This window comes from Lepisosteus oculatus, chromosome 14, assembly GCF_040954835.1.
Source record: "Lepisosteus oculatus isolate fLepOcu1 chromosome 14, fLepOcu1.hap2, whole genome shotgun sequence".
Taxonomy (NCBI): domain Eukaryota; kingdom Metazoa; phylum Chordata; class Actinopteri; order Semionotiformes; family Lepisosteidae; genus Lepisosteus; species Lepisosteus oculatus.
This window is the reverse complement of record NC_090709.1, coordinates 32,976,289-32,996,964: the sequence shown is the minus strand read 5'-3', so window position 1 is coordinate 32,996,964 and position 20,676 is coordinate 32,976,289. Positions and strand designations below refer to the sequence as shown.

Sequence of the window (20,676 nt, the reverse complement as noted above, 5' to 3'; positions counted from 1 at the left end):
GCTCTGTCCCTTCTTATAGATGGCCTCGATGTTCTTAGACCATTCCAGTCTATCGTCGATGTGCACTCCCAGGTACTTGTACGAGTCCACCATCTCCACGCCACTCCCATGGATGTAGATAGGAGTAGGTTTGACCTTTTTCCTCCTGAAATCTACCACCAGTTCCTTTGTCTTTGTTACATTTAGTTCCAAGTGGTTCAACCTGAAGTTCAAAGTCCGAAGTATAGAGAGTGAAGAGGAATGGAGAAAGAACTGTCCCTTGAGGTGCCCCTGTGTTACTCACCACCTGTTCAGACACACAGTTCTGAAGTATCACAGACTGTGGTCTGCCTGTCAGGTAGTCAGTGATCCACGAGGTCATGGAGGCATCGACTTGCATATCCTCCAGCTTCCTCCTTAGAAGTAAGGGCTGGATGGTATTGAAGGCACTGGAGAAGTCTAAAAACATGATCCTTACAGTGTTGCCAGCCCTGTCCAGGTGTGAGTAGGCCCTTTGCAGCATGTAGATGATCGCATCCCCCACACCAACACTGGGCTGGTAGGTAAACTGTAGGGTGTCCAGTGATGAGCTTACCAAGGGGTCTCAGGTGGGATAAGACCAACCTCTCCAGTGTCTTCATGACGTGAGAAGTCAGTTCAACTGGTCTGTAGTTGTTGAGGACAGAGGGGCGCTCTTTCTTTGGTACCGGGACCAGGCATGTCTTCCAGAGCACCGGGACACTCTCCAAGCGCAGGGTCAGGTTGAATAGTCGCTGGAGCACTCCTCTCAGCTGATCAACACAGGCCCTCAGAACTCTGGGACAGATGTTATCTGGCCCTGTGGCCTTACCCTGGTGCAGCCTCTTCAGCTCCTTCTTCACCTGGTCAGCTGTGATGGTCAGCCTGGCCTGGGGGATGGTGCTCATAGGGCTTTCAGTGCTGCAGGTGTTAATGGCGGAGGTGTTGGAGTGGCAGCTGTGGGGGATGGGTGGGTGAGTAGCTGTCGGGGGTTGTAGCTGTAGGCGGCCATGTTTGTGGGGGGATGGAGGAGGTGTTGGGCAGTCGCAGCTGTGAAGGGTTAGGGAGCGTGTGGCTGTGGGGGGATGGGTGTTGAGCCACAGAGGACCCTGGATCAAACCTGTTAAAGAACTGGTTCAACTCGTTGGCCATCTCCAGGTTCCCCTCTGTTGCACCCCCAGCCTGTTTGAAGCCAGTGATCTCTCTCATGCTGATCCATACATCCCTTACCCTATTCCTTTGCAGCTTGTCCTCTGCCTTCCTCCTGTAGGCGTCCTTGCTCTCTCTTAACTTCTGCTTCAGCTCCCTCTGTACACGCTTGACCTCTTCCTTATCCCCCCTCCTAAAGGCTCTCTTCTTGTCATTCAGAAGAGCCTTCAAGTCGCTGGTGATCCAGGGTTTGTTATTGGAAAAGCAGTGTACGTCTTTGGTGGGGATGGTGTTGTCTACGGAGAAGTTAATGTAGTCAGTGACACAGTCCACCATGCTGTCTATGTCGTCCCCATGTGGTTCGCACAGCACATCCCAGTCGGTGGCCTCCAAAGCACCACGTAGATCCTCCATAGCCTCTTGAGACCATCTCCTCACAGTCCTCATGGTTGCAGGTTGACGCTGGACAATAGGCTTGTATAGTGGTGTAAGCAAGACAAGGTTGTGATCTGATCTGCCAAGGGGGGGAAGGGCTGTGGAACTATATGCATCCTTAGCATTGGCATATAATAAGTCCAGTTTTTTGTTTTCTCTGGTCGGGCACTTAACAAATTGGTGGAAAGTAGGCAAAGTGGTGGAAATAGATACGTGGTTAAAGTCCCCTGAAATAGCTATAAAAGCGCTAGGGTGCTTTGTTTGTAGACTGGCTGTGACTGTGTTTATGACGTCACACGCTACCTCTGCGTTTGCCGTAGGTGGAATGTAAACAACAACAAAGATGGCGCATGTAAACTCCCGCGGTGTCCGGGTTACAGACGCGCTCCTTAAAATGAGTATGTCCACCATCTGTTGTTGACAAGCACCGCGAGCCCCCCTCCTTTCCTCTTACCACTCTCGGTGTTTCTGTCCGCCCGCACCGTCTGAAAGCCGCCGATGGTAACGTTCGAGTCCGGAATAAGTTCCTGCAGCCACGTCTCGGTGAAACACATGATACTGCATTCACGATACTCCCTCTGGCTTCTCACCAATGCTCCCAGTTCGTCCATCTTGTTCACTAAGGACCGCACATTTCCCATGATGATCGAAGGAAGGTAGGGTTTAAATCTCCTTCTCTTCGCATTTTGCGTCGCACTTGCCCCACAGCCTCGGCTTCTCCTCCTCAGCTCCTCCGGTACCAATGGCTTCTCTCCAGTGAGTAGAGCCGGACGCGCTAGCGCGATCAGCTGGTCATGCGTGTAGACAATGCCTCTGTAGCTATCGGCATTGCAACCCGATAGAAACAGAGGTCCGAGTATCAGAAAAAACAAGAAAAAGCATGTCAGCTTTCTAGTATCCATCATGTTGTGATCGCAAATCTAGTTGCCGGCAAAGGTATGAAGAAAAAACACTAACACACTAGCATTAACTAACTGAAAGAAACAAAAAGACAACAAAAAGACACAGACCTGCTGTAGCAGGCTGCCACTAACACGGCGCCATCTTAGACTGATTATCATCTGGTCTTGTTGATGCCGTTGCTTTTTGCCAATTAATCGTTCCGCCTGACTTTGATATCAGCGGTGCTCTTGATTATATGATATTCCATCCTCCCACCTGTTCCACCTCATGCAGTTCAGGGTGGTGGGACAGCCAGAGCTTATTCCAGTAAACAGCAGGCACAAGGAGTGGTACTCCATCACACTGGCACTAACTCTCCCAGACGTCAGTGAACATACCAGCATGCCTTTCGACTGGGGAGCAGACTGGAGCACCCTAGAGGAAACCCAGCGTGAGCACAGTGTCGAATATACAAACCAGACCAGAAGCAGAGCTGAACCTAGCGTCCCAACGCTGAGAAACTGCAGTCCTAAAGCCCCTGTGCCACTTCACAGTGCATTGGCAGACCCATTTGAAATCCTCCCCCAGGGAAGACAAAACCACTCAAAACGACAGCCACAAATGTCGGGTTGAGAAGTGCCGGGCCATTCCCCGACCGGATTTGCTTCTCCGACGCTTTGGCACGTCGTGCGCAGGCTTGGCCAGGCATCGCGAGCTGGTCACCCCTGCTCCTAAGCCTCAACCCTGCCTCCTGTGTTTCAGGCCTCTGGGGGTTGGTCTCACCTCACCGCTACCACTTCGTGAGCAAGCGCAGGACGTGGGCGGGGGCTCGGGCGTACTGCAGGGGCCAGTACACGGACATGGCTACCGTGAGTGGGCCAGCCGACCTGGAGCAGCTCCTTGCCACCACCGAGCCGGTCACGGGCTGCGCCTGGACCGGCCTGTACTATGTCTGGGACCTGTGGCAGTGGTCCCTCGGGGGGGGCTACCTCTACGGCGTGGGGAGGTCTGCTTTTACCAGCTGGCGTGCGGGAGAACCAAACAACTACGGCGGCAAGGAGAACTGCGTGGCGATGGTCGGCGGCGGGTTGTGGGCAGATCGCCCTTGCAGTTTCACGAGCTATTCCGTTTGCTATCAAGGTAAATGGCCCCTGAGTCTTTTACGGCCTTTTACGGTCTTTCTCACGCGACTACTGCATGTGAAGGTGGTGGAGGGAGGGGGGGGCTTGGGAGTACGAGTAATTCCTCCTTATGAAATTCCCCATTGTTCTCGGAATTGAATCCTTTGAGTGGCTCTTGGGCTGATGGGATGGCGGCACCGGGGCCCTGGGTTCAAATCCTGGGGTGGCGAGGTGGAGTTTGCATGTTCTCCCCTTGTGCGTGGGGGTTTCCTCCAGGTGCTCCAGTGTCCTCCCACAGTCCAAAGACGGTCTGGTGAGTGAATTGGCTGCTGGGAATGTTTGGCCCTGGTGTGACTGTATGCGGTGCTTGTGCGTCCGTGCAGTGGACTGGCGTCCCATCCAGGTGGTATCCTGCCTGTTGCTTGCCGAGGCTGCTCCGCGACCCTCAACCCGACTACTGACTGGGGTTCACTTCTTCAGGGGGGGAAGGCGCAGCCGATCAATACTTCCTGGTGGCTGAGGCCAAGAACTGGACAGAAGCCCTGACGTTTTGCAGAGAACATTACACCGACCTGACCCGGGTGAGGAGCCAGAGCGAGAATGAGTTAGTAAGAGTTACGGCCGGAGGCAGGGAGGTCTGGATCGGACTGTTCACCGAGCCCTGGAAGTGGTCCGATGGGGACGTCTCCACTTTCCGCCCCTGGCAGGTGGGCGAGCCCAACAATTATGGCGGCATCGAGAGCTGTGGCGCCGTGAATCTTCAGGGGAGTGCGAGAGGCTCCTGGAATGACTATAATTGCAACACCACCTACGCTTTCTTCTGCTACAGTGGTAAGTTATCGCGGTGCCACTTCGACAGCCTTATGGGGGTAACCTTGCGGGGAACGTCGCCTTCACTTTGCTAGTCCACGACCGCTTGTCCAGTTCGCACTTGTGGTGGCCCAGAGTCGGTCCCAGGGTGCACTGGGTGCAGTGGTTAGCATTGCTGCCTCGTAGTGCCTGAGCTCTGGGTTCAGTATCTGGGCTGTTGTCTGCATGGAGTTTGAATGTTCTCCTTGTCTTTGCGTGGGTTTTCTCCTGCAGTACAAAGACATGCTGGTAGGTTTTGAATCGGCTCCTGGGAAAATGAGCTGTGGTGTGTGCCCTGTGACGGACTGGCATTACTGCCAGGGTTAACCCTGCCTTGCACCTGTTGCTTGCTGGGATAGACTCTGGAGCCACCTTCAGAGCACCAGTCTTTTGTAATATTGTAAGTGATGTTTTGACGTCCTTGACCATATAACTGTCCCTCAGACCAGGCAGGGTGAATCACTTAATGCTACTTCAGAATGGGGTTTGCCTCTTTTTTTGTCTTCTATGCTGTTTTCATCCTTTCCTCCACAGGGAAGAGAGTGGTGCTGAGAGTAAGGATATTAATGGACTCGGAAGTGAATCCTAATGACCCAGATGTTAAAGAATGGCTTCTGGTCCAGGTATAGGAAATCGACTACTAGATTGTGTCAGTGTGCATAGGTGGCTTGCGATATTCCAGGCTCCTCGTAAAGAAGAAACTAAGCAAATCATACTGTTGGAGCTGCAGTAGACAAAAAAGATCATCCAGTCAATGCTATGCATAATGAGCCACACATTGCTTTGTTATACAGAAATCAGAAATACACTCAATCATAATGGTTGTCACACATTGCACGCAGTGGGTTCCTACCAATATGAATCATTATTGGGGATTTTCTTTGGTTAAAAAGCAGCATTTTAGGAATTCAGGAAACAATCAGATGAATATAAAGGGATAGTGTACTTATTATTGTAGTGTTACCTCACCTGGCTGGGGAAATCATTTGTGAAGAATGAGCCAGGGAGGCAGTTGCAAGGGTCAAGATAGGATGGAGGGAGGGGAGCAAGAGAAGATTAGCGCAGAGCTGTGGACAGACTGGGAGTATTTATAAACTGGGGAGTGGAAGTGATTAATAAACACAATACAAAACAAACAGAAGAAATTACTATTATCTTCCTTTTGGCATTTTGAATTAAGGGAGCATATGAATAGGCCCAAAAGTGCAGGGTAGAGTTATAGAGTTAATAAGGGCTTTAAACTAGAATATAAGAGAGAGAATACTGGAGATCATAGTTGCAGTTATATTGAAGCGCTGACCTTTCCCTTGCTGGCTTTGTTTATTTTATCATGCCTGCTCACGTTGGATTGCTCAAAGACCCTTCCGAGTAACCACAGCAACCGACGTGGCCACCTGTCAGTCACCTGGTTGCCGTGACAGTGCAATTGGGTGGAAGATCAGTTCCACCTGCTCACAGTCAGCCCTCCACTCGCTCAGTGTTAGGGAGTTCAGGCTTGAGCCTTGGTGTTCCTTAGTCAAGTTTTCCTTGATTCTTTGACCCCATTTCCCTCGACCTTGCTCTTGGATTGCCCTTGTGTTTGCTCCTTGGCGTCGAAGATTTCTCGCCTCGACCTCGTCTCTTAGCTGCTTCGCTTGGGTATCTATCGGCTCCGGGCTTTGCTTGCTTTCGACGTCACCTATCTGGCTGCCTCCCTGCTTCGTTCTGCAACTTTGAATCCCACTACGTCCCACGTTTTCCAGAGCGCTCACTCCAGCTGCCACCTCCCACTACAGACCACTATCACCCACCACAGGCGCTGTCTGCTGCTGCTTCCCTGTTTCGCCCGGCGATCGCGTCCTCCCTGCCGCGACAAGACCGCGGCTCTCGTTCAGGAAGATGTACCGGGCCCTGATTTCTGACCCGGGCTGCTGTGGTACTGTCCCCTCCACAGGTGACGAGAGAGCTGTCCAGGCACACCGAGCTGGGCAACACCAGCCTGCGCTGGGGCCAGGAGGACAATGGCGTGGTGTTCTCGAAAGACAAGGAAGAAGATGGTGAGATGCTTAAGCAGCACAGCCTTGGCGACGCGCATTCTGAACGCCAGGAACTTCATCGGTGATGTCTTTGCTCCACAGGGCAGTGCCACCCTATGGGAGACTGAGTGTCGGAGGATCAGTCTGCACAGGATTCCTCTGTGAAACACTGGCGACTGGCCACTGGCGACAGACCGACGTCTAAGAATAATGCAAGCTTCAAATACCGTAGCATTTATATTAAGGTTCAATATATATGGATATAGTATAATATTTTCTCTATGAGTGGTTCTCTGTTTAAACATCAAGGTCTGGTCTCAGTACAGTGAAAATGCATTGAGAGTTGTTTAATGAATATATATATATATTATCACATTTAAATGTAGTAGTAGTATTCAGGTCCAAGGAAATACTTTTTGAGAATTGTTTGCTTTGGCAATCACTGGTGTATTTTTCCTCTCACATATGTTTGGAAGGGAACATTCGATCAGCCTTACTGGGCAACTTGACTTTCTGACCAGCTGCTGAAAAGTTGGATTTCAAAAGTTTTAAGGAGAATAAAAATGGTTGGTTAGTTGATGGTTGATGACATTGAAACCAGAGATCAGAACAGGTGGACTTACAGTAAGTGGAATATGATTAAACGTCAGATTTTCAATTTTGACAGCTTAGAGACTAACAATAGACTAAACAGATTATGAACATCTATTCTACACAGGGGGACATAGTGGGATCTTTGTAAATTATTCCATGTATTATAAGTACATGTGTACAGAACAAACACTGAGCTCTAATAAGCTGAATTGTCTATTGGTATCATTAACTTTTCATATGTTCTTAAGTAATTTGATTTGTTATAAATAATAATAATTGCTTACACTTATATAGCACTTTTGTGGACTCTCCACTCAAAGCTCTTTACAGGTTAATGGGGATCCCCTCCACCCCCTTGTGAGCAGGGTGACAGTTGATCCACTGTGAGAGCGGAGGGAGTGTCTCCTTCTACTGCACGGACACCGGAATTCAGGGATTAAGCCGCACTTCCTTAGTGACCGTTGCTATGCACGACTTTCGTTTTTTTTTATTGCAACAGCAAAAATTTATACCGTACAAACAAGAGTACATATAACATATAACACCAATAACACCGTCAGGGGCTACATACTGTAATACAATTGCACTTGACCAAAAAAAAGACTAAACAAGGTAAAAAAAAGATAAGGTCCACACAACTCTCACATTCTTACATTTAGAAATACTGTATTGTAGATAACGCCCTCATGCCTATTTTAAACTTTTCAAACATGTGTCTCAGACCATTTCATTTAATCAATATAAGAAAGTGTAGTATTAATGATTTAAAAGGAACATACTTCAAGGAACTTCTTGAAGGAGACATACTGTATATATCTGTGCATACTCAGGGTTATAGTGCTACTTAATCACGCTGGAATGTATGGAATAAATAGTGGATTATAGTGACCATGCAGCTTGGTGTCGGTCACCAGAGTAATTAAACATAGCAGTAATTGCCTTTGCTCCTAACAAGGCTGTCAAGAAAGGATCGAGGCTGTCAGGGTTGTATAAATCTTGAATATACCTGCTCAATATCTGGAACTGCAGTCGACTTTCATGAGCGTAAGACATCATCCAAACTAGGTACTGTGTAATCATCGTGGTCGTAGCTCCTCTGTCATCCAATGGAAGCACAAGGCACCCGCGTTCAAGTCTTTTGTGAGATCATGTGCATGCATCCAGGATGGATAGTGGTGTACCCTGCTAGTCCAATAAGGGACACACACACACGGAAGAATATGCAGACTCCACCCCGACAGCACTCTGGGTCTGGAATTGAACCCGGGGCCTCTGCAGTACGAGGCAGCCAAGCAAAACCACTGAGCCACAGAGCTGTCCCCCGGGTACTCCATATATATCAAATAAGGAGTCTCAGAGGCTCCTTAACACAATTCTAGCTCCTTAACCTGAAGCACTGGACAATAATGAGACAGGCCAATTTCTATTAAATAAAATAAAAAGCAAACTCGAACTAAATCTCTTCCTACAAAGTGGATGTCCAAAAGCAAACAGAGTTTTAAAAAATGCATCACCATCTAGGACTACAACACCATGCTTTGACACCCCCAGGGTGGTAGAAACATTCACCACATAATTACTCTGTAATCAGACTTCCTGCGGTTTCAATGTGAAATATACATCTTTCAGCTCAAACGTGTTCTTGCTCTGTGGTGTTGTCATTGGAAGCTTATTAATATTCGTGTCCAGCATTCATGTTCCATGCGCCTGAAGTGTGTTGCCATCTTAAACAGCTTAATAATAAAAATTAATAATAATCCCTTACATTTATATAGTGCTTTTCTGGACACTCCACTCAAAGCACTTTACAGGTTAATGGGGATCCCCTCCAGCCCCACCTGGATGATGCTCCAGTCCGCTCAGCACACAGCAGCTCTCAGTGGGAAGGAGAGCAGAGGGATGAAGCCAGTTCAGAGATGGGGATAATTAGGAGGCTGTGACTGGTAAAGACCAGGGGGGGATTAGACCAGGACACTGGGGAAACACCCCTACTCTTTTCGAGAAACACCCTGGGATTGTTGATGACCACAGAGAGTCAGGACCTCGGTTTTACGTCTCATCCGAAGGACGGCGCCTGTTTACAGTCTAGTGTCCCCATCACTATACTGGGGCATTAGGACCCACACAGACTGCAGGGTGAGCGCCCCCCTGCTGGCCACACTAACACCTCTCCCAGCAGTACCTCAGCTTTCCCAGGAGGTCTCCCATCCAAGTACTGACCAGTTGCGAGTTGCAGGGTGATATGGCTACTGGCTATCCAGCCTGCGTACTTTAAAAATCTTAAAATCTTTTTTAAAAATCTGCGGCCGGCAGAGGAATCCTACTCCTTTGGGCCCCTGAGCAAGGCCCTTAACCCCAACTGCTCCAGGGGTGCTGTACAATGGCTGACCCTGCACTCTGACCCCCAGCTTCTCTCCCTGTCTGTGTGTCTCATGGAGAGCAAGCTGGGGTCTGTGAAAAGACTTTGTGAAGACAGTGGTAAAAATGGCACACAGCACAGCTTCTTCTGGTGCAAGATGACTACAGCCCCTGCTGCCATCACACACAGAAGTGCCAGAATCACCCTGACATGCAGTCTGGAATCCAGGTGGTTAGAGTTCAGACATGCGGCATAATCTGTTATAGAGACAAGAAAAGTTTCAGACGTTACCTGCTGCATAACAAAAATAATGTGACTCTGTTATCACCCTAGTGTGTGATACAGTATAATACACACTGATCTGCTCCAGACTCACCTGTGTGTGATACAGTATAATACACACTGATCTGCTCCTGTATCACCCCTGTATGTGATACAGTATAATACACACTGATCTGCTCCAGACTCACCCCAGTGTGTGATACAGTATAATACACACTGATCTGCTCCAGACTCACCCGTGTGTGATATAGTATAATACACACTGATCTGCTCCTGTATCACCCCTGTATGTGATACAGTATAATACACACTGATCTGCTCCAGACTCACCCCCGTGTGTGATATAGTATAACACACACTGATCTGCTCCAGACACTTACCCCAGCTCAGCGTGACGCTGTGGTTGGAGCTGTGATGAGTGACAGTACAGCTGTATTCCTCGATCTTACTCTCTCAGATCTCCACACTCTTCCTCAGCTGTCTCCATTGGGTCTGAGCCCACTGGACCACACGTCCTTTCCCTCGGTCTCTCCAGGCCTGGACAAACTGACCTCTATGACTCTAGGACTGAAGCCCCAGTGACCAGACAGGACAGGGAACAGCTCTGTGTGTTTCCCAGATGCTCGGAAGAGACAAACACCTGAGGAGAGACTGAGAGGGAGACCAGAAGCAATGTTAACACACTGAGAATTAGTGTGGACACTGTGCAAGGTGAGGCAACATCGCTGCACAGACAAAATATTGTGTGGCTCCTTTCTGCAAACCTTTACAACCAAAACATGTCAGTATTAGACAATTATACAAATCAAACACATTTTCTCTTTGTCTGTTCCTCAGGCTAAGAAAGGAGATCACAGTAGAACTGGAGCACTGCAGACACGTCCTATTCACACAGGATCACACAAGCTTCACATTCACACAGACACAGACACACACTCACACACGAGCCAATTTCCCATAAGCCAATTTACCCACCAGCAAGTGGGAGGAAACCCACACAAACATGAGGTGAACATGCAAACTCCACACAGACAGCACCCCAGAAACTGCACTGTGCCACCCACTCCTCTGCACATGGGGGAACTTCTTGTGTAGAGCTTCTAGGTGCATTTGTCTCATATTGTATCTGATATCTCTCTGTCTCACCTTTGTGTGGTTTTTGTGTTTCTTTCTGTACTGCAGGAATCTCTTCAGTGTTTCCATACAGTCAGTCTCCAGGAAGAATCTGGTATACTGGTTTTTAATCTTGTTCTGGTTCCAGTCCCTTTGAGTGCCCTCTGCCTCCAGGGAACTTGCTCTCCAGGTCATGTTGTCCACCTCAAAGGACAGGAAGTCTTGTCCATTGAAGCTGTAGTGATCAAACAGAGCCACACTCCCATCATCCTCCAGTCTACAGCCTTGCCACCTCTGGAGCGCATCTGGAGAGAGAGACCGAGGACACTGACACAGACAGAGAGACCAGGGACAGTGACACACACAGAGAGACCAAGGACAGTGACACACACACACAGAGACTGGGGACAGTGACACACATAGAGAGACCGGGGACACTGACACACACAAAGAGACCGGGGACAGTGACATCCATTTTCTAACAGCTGTATCCAGTCCAGGGTCACAGGGGGGAGCTGGAGTCTATCCCAGCAAGCAACAGGCACAAGGCAGGGTTCACCCTGGACAGGACACCAGTCCATCACAGGACACACACACACACACCCTGGACAGGACACCAGTCCATCACAGGACACACACACTCACACACCCTGGACAGGACACCAGTCCATCACAGGACACACACACTCACACACCCTGGACAGGACACCAGTCCATCACAGGACACACACACACACACTCACACACACACCCTGGACAGGACCCCAGTCCATCACAGGACACACACACACACACACACACACACACACACACACACTGGACAGGACACCAGTCCATCACAGGACACACACACTCACACACCCTGGACAGGACACCAGTCCATCACAGGACACACACATACACACACCCTGGACAGGGCACCAGTCCATCACAGGACACACACACACCCTGGACGGGGCACCAGTCCATCACAGGACATACACACACACCCTAGACAGGGCACCAGTCCATCACAGGACACACACACTCACACACCCTGGACAGGACACCAGTCCATCACAGGACATACACACACACCCTAGACAAGGCACCAGTCCATCACAGGACACACACACTCACACACCCTGGACAGGGCACCAGTCCATCACAGGACACACACACACCCTGGACGGGGCACCAGTCCATCACAGGACATACACACACACCCTAGACAGGGCACCAGTCCATCACAGGACACACACACTCATACACCCTGGACAGGACACCAGTCCATCACAGGACACACACATACACACACACACCCTGGACAGGGCACCAGTCCATCACAGGACACACACATACACACACACACACCCTGGACAGGGCACCAGTCCATCACAGGACACACACACACCCTGGACGGAGCACCAGTCCATCACAGGACACACACATATACACACACACCAAGAAGTCAATTAACCCCCCAGCCTGTCTCTGGACTGGGAGGAAACTGGAGCACCAGGAGGAAGCCCCCACAAACACAGTTCAGAACTCCACACAGACAGCACCCCAGGTTCTGAACTGATCCCAGGGCAGGAAAAACCACTGAGCCTCCCCCAGACATCTATACCTTTTATTTGTACGGAAAGTATTATATATAGAGACATGTAAATATCACTTCTCGAACCTGTTGTTTCCAGCTTCCTGTAAAGTCGTTTGGAAAGTTATTTATTTCTGATACGAAGTAGGAGTGAAACTCCGAAGTAATGAAGACAGAAGTCGGTTCAACGACAAAAGGAGTCAGGCGCCTCTGAAGTCCGCCTACGCGTCAGAAACTGGTGCGCGTTTATGCCCTGGGCCGTTGTCATTGTTTTATTCGGTTATGCAGTTTAAAATATTTTTAAGTTAAAGAGAGCTCTCTACTTCCGTCTCTGAACAGGTTTACGATGATGATACACGCGTTTCCTTGTTCTCTGACTGGCCATGCGGCGGCCATGTGACGAGGAAACGGGAGAGAGCAGGACGAAAATGAAAGAGAGAGAGAGACGGTGGAAATGTGACAGTTAAAATAAACTGCCAGAAGAGAATAACCGTCTCCGTCCCGTCCCTCTCCCTGCAGGCGGAGTGTTTAGTCACCGCCGACCTCTCGTACCCTACAGCAGTTAGTGAACAGGGCACTAGGTACTACTGAGCTTCCGTCCGGACTAAACCCGGAGAGGACGGCGGTTCACTCACCCGTGGGGCAGCCCGGACCCAGATTCCCGTCTCGGGTTTGACAGCCCGTCTCCTGCGGAGCCGGAGCGGACTGGCGACGCGTACACCGGCCAGGCAGCAGTTTAATCGGAGGTTGTAATCGTGGGGGGGGGGGAATTTAACATTACGAGAGTTTCTTCTGTTACATTTTTTTTTCTGTTAGGGAAATTCATATTACAGGATAATGTAAATTTACTATGTAAGACGTTTAAAGGTCGAGGAGAGGTTGGGAAAGCCCCTGAAACCCAGCGCTGGAAACGTTGTCCGTCTCCACTAGGTATAGAATGCACTCTTTACACGTCATTCACAGGCGTCACGTTACTCGGGCAACGGAGGTACGCTTATCCTCGGTGGGCAAGTTGATGTAATTCAGTAAAGCTGGAAAAGATACTCAGACACGTTAATTTATCACCTGCATATATTAACAAAGTTATTTTAGATGGACTTGCAGAACTATACTGTAGCTGCGTCGGCATGCGTAGGCTGCAAAGGAACAAGTAAAAGGTTATTCCATGCCTTCTTCAGTTGTTAGAAAGACAGGGCAGTATGCAAAGATAATTTTCTTTTTATCTTTGCTTACTGCAGTTTATCTTTGATGACAACATCAAAGACATTAAGGAATTCTTACAGCTAACAGCTCCACATCAACTTCCTTTTATAACTAACCTCATCAGATCTCTCAACTCCCAACTCTTCCAGTTTCTCACTTCAGAGAACGATAAAAAACTCAATCATCCTCTACAGAGAAAAACCATCAACATCCCTACCACCTCCACCAATCCTAACCTCGTTTTTACTATACCCTCTGACCTTTCCCTTTCACCCCTTTGCATCCTCAGCTAACATATTTTAATATTACAACACAATTACAATAGATTGTACAGTATTTACAGTTTAAAATTAAGGTAAATATGTCAAAATATCAAAATCCAACTGCACAGTGCTAACAAAACAATGCTTGTCAAGTTCTCAAACAAATCTGCATTGTATTTTTAAAATATTTCAGCAGAGGATGTGACGGGAGTATAAATGACGATTCGACGATCATTTTTCTTGGGTGAATATGGTTTTCTGGGGAGTTGCGATGTTGGGCATTATTGGACATTTTTGACACGTGTTGAACAATCGCATTTCCTACAAATATTAAAATGGCTGTGATTTAGCTGAGAAATCCAATCGACCTATGCGAAAACAATGTTTACATCGCAAAAGAAACCCGACCCTGGGTGGACTTGAACCACCAACCTTTTGGATAACAGCCGAACACGCTAACCGATTGTGCCACAGAGACTGACTGGTGGAGTATTTTCTCGAATCAAAAAAAAAATATCTTACCGTTCTTTTTGCCAGCCGGTAATATTTCTTCTGCACTGATAACCAAAAACTGAATTTCATGTTTCGCAAGCTGTGTGAATTTAATCAAAAACAAGTTTTCCAGAAAGGAAATGAACACATGCATTTAACGAAGTCAAGCCCTTTGTGATTGCCCAAAATGGTACGTTCTGTACTACAAGATAGGAAGAAATACACAGCTGGGATTTGAGCATAGGTTCTTTTGTTTAATTGAGAAGCGCTTTAACCAACTAAGCTACAGCGACAGGATGACTGTCACCTTTTACAGCTACTTGGACACACTGCTCTGAGACATCTGCGTTCAGAAAGTGTTGAACCTGCTCTCAGAGCAAATTGCCTCTTTTACATACAGTAGCAGCCCCGACACTAAGAAACTAAGAGAAATGGCTTTTATTATCACATCCACCAGACTCTCCAACTTCTCCAGACCTTGCTGGGTGAGCATTCGCTCCGATAAATTAGGTCACGTATCATGTTAAATCACTTCTTCTCAACACAACATTTCCTGGTACACGTTTTCTCTATGAAAAAAAGACATTCTCAGCAATAATATTTCAAAATTACAGTTCGGATTTATTGGAAAACTTCACAAGCATTATGAGATTAGGACTGTACAATTGTTTTTTAATATCTTGGTATATTTACCTTCATTTTAATATAGATATAACCATAAATGTTGTTAAGCATATTGTACTTTTGTCGTACTTTTTAAAACATTTTAGCTGAGGACACACGGCGACTATTATACCTTGTGATACATGCAAGACATCTGTTGTGGAAGAAAACAGTCTTTCTTTGAATTCTCAATCAATTGGAATTTCAGTGCGGAACATAAAGCCTTTGTCTGATTTAAAGAGATTATATTTTAAAACTCATAAAAAATCAGAAAACACACGTTTCTCACTTTGAAATTTTAGACGGGGCGGTATATTACTAGTAGCAACGCTGAGCACACTATTGGGGAATTCAGGTTATGTGAAATACCAGCAGTTTAATAAATAACGCATCTGATGTTGGATCATAAGATTGTAGGTTCGACTTCTACCTGGCTCATGTAAATTTTATTCAAGCTCCTCAGTAATAGATGTCTATTATGTAATGAACCGCACCTGAAAGCAAACATTGGGTCTGTTTCCTTTGTTTTCCAGCATGAAATAGCAAATCGTTACAAAAAGTACCTGCTAATGTCCAATAGCGTTTTTTTTTCAAATTACATTTTCAGGCTTCAGACACTTTTTAATAAAACAAAAGTGTCCAGAAACTCCCTAACTTTCAGGTTTGCTTGAACCTGTATTAAAAGAAATTATTTGAAACTTCCGGGATTCCATTCTCTGATGTAGCTGTCTCTAAAGACGGATGTGATGTTTCGCAGATGTGAACTGTGCCTTCTCTCTTGTGTTCAAGGGTATTCGCTGTGGGAGATCCTAACTGTATGTCCAGTAGGGCTCTATTTTGTTTAGATTATCTATGTGGTGTACAGATAGAACTCAACTACATGGTGTGAATTCCGTGTTCAGGACGAGCAGAACCTGAAAAACTAAAAGCAGACCTCGACATAATTTGAACACACAGCCTTCTGATGTGGAGTCAGACATGCTACCTTTGTGCCACAAGGTCACAGCTCTCAGCTGTTTTGAATTCCCCAAAGGAGACAAATCAGCTTCACAAAAAATTGTCCTGTGAAGAGCGCCGCTCTTCCGAAGAGAGTCTCTTCATCTCAGACCATATTTTATTCTTCCTGCACAGCTCTTGTGCAGGTGTTGTTCTTGATAACAGATCCAGGAACACTGACTGTTTTTCTATTTTTTTTAATTAAGTACCCCATGGTGCAACGGTAGCATGTCTGACTCTAAATCCCGAAGTTAATTTTCAAAGTATATCGGAGTCAACTGATACTGATCAGGTTCTGCTGCTGCTGAACCCGCAGTCTTCACCTTAAAGTTTAATTCCCCAAGCCTTATATGTCCATCCCTTCTCGTCAAAACTCATATTTTCACAGGGTACCCTTCAGAAATCGCAGTATAGAATGAAAAACTCCAGTAGATCTCGGCCGCTGTTGGTGATTTTCCTTTAAAAATAAATGAATCTCTGGAAATTTTACGGAGTGTATTACTTTCACTGAGACCGAGGAGTGTTAAGATGTACATGAGTCTTTGTGGCTCGGTTGTTAACCAAAAGGGTGGTTTTATGTTTCACACTAAATTGAGATCTTGAAACCAAAATAGTTAGAAATATGGAACACAACCGTTGTTCCCCAAGAAGGAAAGCTGTTTTGTACTGACGTCACTCCTTTTTATGTAACCCAGATTGTGAAGACAACTCTGCCCTATCAAAGGAAAATGTTACACAAAAGTTGGAAAGCACACTCTGAACCCATCTGTATATTTGATTCCCGTGATCCGTTCAAAGCTGCTTAGTACTTTGCAAGCAAATCAAATCATTTCAGGGAAGAAACTCAGTTTAATGAACTACTTTTGTATTTTCACTCATTGATTTTGATCTTTGTATTCTCTTCGCATTCTCAGCAATAATATTTCAAAATTACAGTTCGGATTTATTGGAAAACTTCACAAGCATTATGAGATTAGGACTGTACAATTGTTTTTTAATATCTTGGTATATTTACCTTCATTTTAATATAGATATAACCATAAATGTTGTTAAGCATATTGTACTTTTGTCGTACTTTTTAAAACATTTTAGCTGAGGACACACGGCGACTATTATACCTTGTGATACATGCAAGACATCTGTAAACGAAGATGTAATTACAATAAAATTGGCAATTCACAGAAAAACACAATTTGTATAATATTATTCCTCTATATCAATGATCAATTGAAGGATTTGAAGAAACTATCAAAGAAACAGCAGCAATAGCAGATGATTTTGGTTTTGAACCCATCTTTACACCTCAATAATCCATTTGTCCTCGAAAAAAGAAAAGACAGGGATATTTTGAGTCTCATAATTATCCTCTTCTTGATCCAAAAAAAGCGTTTATTGCTTCTGTACTTTTTTGGATTTTCTTACGAAGATCTCACGAAGTATTGCCAGGATCTATATTTAGTGTTCGGTAGCGATAACACTGCTGATATTGATTGAGTAAAAATCTGTGATGTATTGACAGCTTTATCTGAAGCGAGAAATCCTCGAACACCGCTTATGAAGTGTTGGGATTCATACCAAGAAATACCTTTTGTTTTCCCACCCAAAATGCTACTATTGCATTACACATTATGCAAACATTACCAGTTTTAGTAGCTTCTGGGCGCGATTTTCCAAAACTGAAACTAATTACAAATTATTTAAGATGAACCATGTCCAAAAATTGTAAATCAGGACTAATATAATATCAAGTGAAATTACTACAGAAGAAAAGGTTTAACTGAAATATGAATAAGACTATGCAAGCCTACAAAATAGAATAATTCAATTTATATAACTTATTCTTTTCTTATTTGAGAAATGGGCTCACATACCGGAAGACACTAACGTTTCTCTTCGTTAGAATATGTGAATAACAGTTTAACCCCAAATGTCTGTAATTGTGATTCTGTTAAAATTCAAAAAAGCATCTATCAATAGTAAGAAATTATTAAGAAAGGAAGAAATTGTGTTATTTCATAAACTGTAAGACATGAAGACATTTACAGGTTATATCCTTTGCTTTGTCTTTTAACACAAGCGTTCAGGATCCAAGCCCATGTTCGGATGGTTGTGTTTCTCTTGTAATCATCAAATGTCATTGTTTTGTCCGTCAGTTCTTTCTCAAGTTGTACCATGGATATTTTATACCATCAACACTTTTCATGCTCTTTTGCATTTTCCTTCACATACGGAAAAAAACTCAAGGCGTTCTTGTCACTGTGCTACACAGTACAGGACACGCAGTGAGGAATTCGCGCAGCTTTCAGCTCAGTGCGGAATCCAGAGGGAGGACTCGCTCGGTGAATGATCTCTCAGGAAATCCCGGGTGAGGTTTTTCTGCAACAGCCACGACAAGTGTGAAGACGTTCTCTGGATTTCCTGAATGTGACTTTAAATTAGTTCACATTCTTTGGTAGTTAACAGAACTAAATGCTTTGGAGGTACATCTAAAACTGCAGAGAACACTGTAGCACTTCGAGTTAAATTGTGTAAACCTGGCTCTCTATGAACACGAGCAAAGAGTTCTCACTCGACAGAAGACTGCGATGTGAGCACAGTAACATAAAGCACTTGAAGATGCTAGGGATTGAACCTGGGACCTCATACATGTAAGACAAGCACTCTACCACTAAGCTACACCCCCAACATAGAGACCTTTCAAAGATGTGCAGGTGCTCACAGACCACAATCCATCTTTTGCATCTTTTAAGTGCTCTTGATTAAACTATGCATAGAAAAACAGCAGTACTGATGATTTTCATGGACTGATGCACACTTGTTCTGTACAACTCCAGTGATAAAACCTTGTCTGTAAATATTGTAGAACGTAAAAGGGTGAAACAATGCTCCAACCACAGGAATGGTAACAGAAAGGATCATTTTCTTATTTAATACGTCCTTTTGAGATGCCTTGTCAACGCACACAGACGTTAGAGCTGAACAAATATTTTGTACACAAGACGGCAGTGCGATATTAAAATTCCTGTCTTCTTGATGGATTCAGACTGGTAGCCAGAGGATGCCGGGACAACGCCCATTGGACAACTGCTGGAACAGAGGCTGCAACAGAGCTTGTCAGCTGGTTTGGTGTTCGTGCCAGGAGATTCCAAATCCATACACAGTGGATAAGTAAACCCCATGTTCTACATTCCGTCTCGAGAATTCAGTTGTACCTCAAAAAAAGTTGTTATCAATTTAATTCATGAGTAATGTATTTACTTCCGAGTTTAGAGTAACAGTGGGTAATAACACTGATTAGCGATTTGGTAACCGAACGATATATATTGACATATATTCTCTGTTGTGTATCTTTGTGTTTGCATCTCTTCGAGATTATATACCTTGTATATTGATAACCCTCACAGTAAGGTCTGCCGCTCGTATCCAGGCAGACTAGTATATGTTTGGTGCACAATTTATGTTAATAAATGTATCTCGTGTATTGAACCCGTGTGTGTGCGTTGTTAGTTGTTCTGACGATTGATTTTCTAAAAGCCACAATGAACAACCTCGTGATTACTGCTACAATTAATAATTGTCTCAGTAAACCCATCAAACCTCTACACTTGTATAGTATAATTTATTATCTGTACCTGCAAATCCCCAATATTACTGCTGTCTCCTGAGAAACACAAGTGTAGAGTCAAATCATATGAAATAATACAACAAATCTATTCAATTAACACCCAGATGTGACAGAACACTTTTAAGACTTATACCCCTTTAAATAAGTATTTCCTTAATTTCAGTTCTCTTCCCTCCATGGGATACCTGAAAATTCACTATAGCATAATAAAGGCTGTGCATGCATTACCTGTAATACAGCTACTAATAAAGATAACATTAAAGTTGATTATTAAAAAATCACACTTTTATTAATAAAATATGTTTTGATAAAAGAAGTCTTAATAGACTAGGTAAATCCCTGTAGTAGTCTAACAACTACAAAAAAGAAAAAAAAAACAGAACAACTTCAAAACAAAGAGAAAAAGAACATTAAAAACAAATCTTGGTAACAACAAAAACACAGAAAAGTGAGTGCTTTTTCAAGTCTTCGGTACTCCATGCTCCTCTCATTTCAGTAGACCTCTCTCATATATTTGTGTATAGGTCTGCTGGAGGTCCATTGCTGATGGTAATTTAAGTAGGGAGCTGTGTCAGCATGTGTGGACTGCATAGGAACAAGTAAAATTTTATTCCATGCAGAAAAGAGAAGCAAACAACGTTTGAGCTTTGGAGCCTTCTTCAGGTCTGACAAGGAACAAACCTTTACTTGTTCCTTTGATGTTAATTTAGACCTGATCTCCAGCAAATACTTAACAGGACCTAAACTGGTCAGTTAGTTTAAATAGTTGAAGATATAGGCCACACTGCTCCAGGTGAGGCTTGAACTCAATCTCAGCATGAGTTCGATTGCACCACTGGAGCTGCAGAAGTCTTTTTTTACACAGACTAATGCAATTGCAATTAGTCACGAAACAAACGAGAACTGCAGCTGTACACTTGAGACAGGACGCTACTGTATTATTTTTGTTTAACACTCCAGTCGAACAAGCCGACATGTCACTATTGCTAAATCGTTACAAAAGACGCCAACTAATGACCAGTTTTATTTTTAACAGAACTTTACTGAAAGTTAAACTTA

At 45.1% G+C, this 20,676-nt stretch overlaps 1 protein-coding gene and 1 long non-coding RNA gene across 2 annotated transcripts; one reads left to right on the top strand and one right to left on the bottom strand.

The window, feature by feature from the left end:
• Nucleotides 1-3,179: 3,179 nt before the first annotated feature.
• On the top strand, nucleotides 3,180-6,576 carry LOC138242550 (macrophage mannose receptor 1-like). The gene is made up of 5 exons (XM_069198085.1): nucleotides 3,180-3,603; nucleotides 4,065-4,415; nucleotides 4,968-5,056; nucleotides 6,367-6,469; nucleotides 6,551-6,576. The coding sequence occupies exons 1-5, from the start codon at nucleotides 3,324-3,326 to the stop codon at nucleotides 6,574-6,576; spliced, it is 849 nt and encodes a 282-aa protein (XP_069054186.1). The 5' UTR covers nucleotides 3,180-3,323.
• Nucleotides 6,577-7,407: 831 nt separating this feature from the next.
• Nucleotides 7,408-11,192, bottom strand: LOC138242370 (uncharacterized). The gene is made up of 3 exons (XR_011191524.1): nucleotides 10,830-11,192; nucleotides 10,064-10,334; nucleotides 7,408-9,658 (listed from the first exon to the last, which is right to left on the bottom strand). It is a non-coding gene; the product is annotated as an uncharacterized lncRNA (long non-coding RNA).
• Nucleotides 11,193-20,676: the final 9,484 nt, after the last annotated feature.

Bases quoted from the DNA above. Each gene is read 5' to 3' on its own strand.
- LOC138242550 (XM_069198085.1), top strand. From the start codon at position 3,324: ATGGCTACCGTGAGTGGGCCAGCCGACCTGGAGCAGCTCCTTGCCACC. The intron at 3,604-4,064 runs GTAAATGGCCCC...TCACTTCTTCAG, and splicing joins CTATTCCGTTTGCTATCAAG to GGGGGGAAGGCGCAGCCGAT. The intron at 5,057-6,366 runs GTATAGGAAATC...TCCCCTCCACAG, and splicing joins AAGAATGGCTTCTGGTCCAG to GTGACGAGAGAGCTGTCCAG.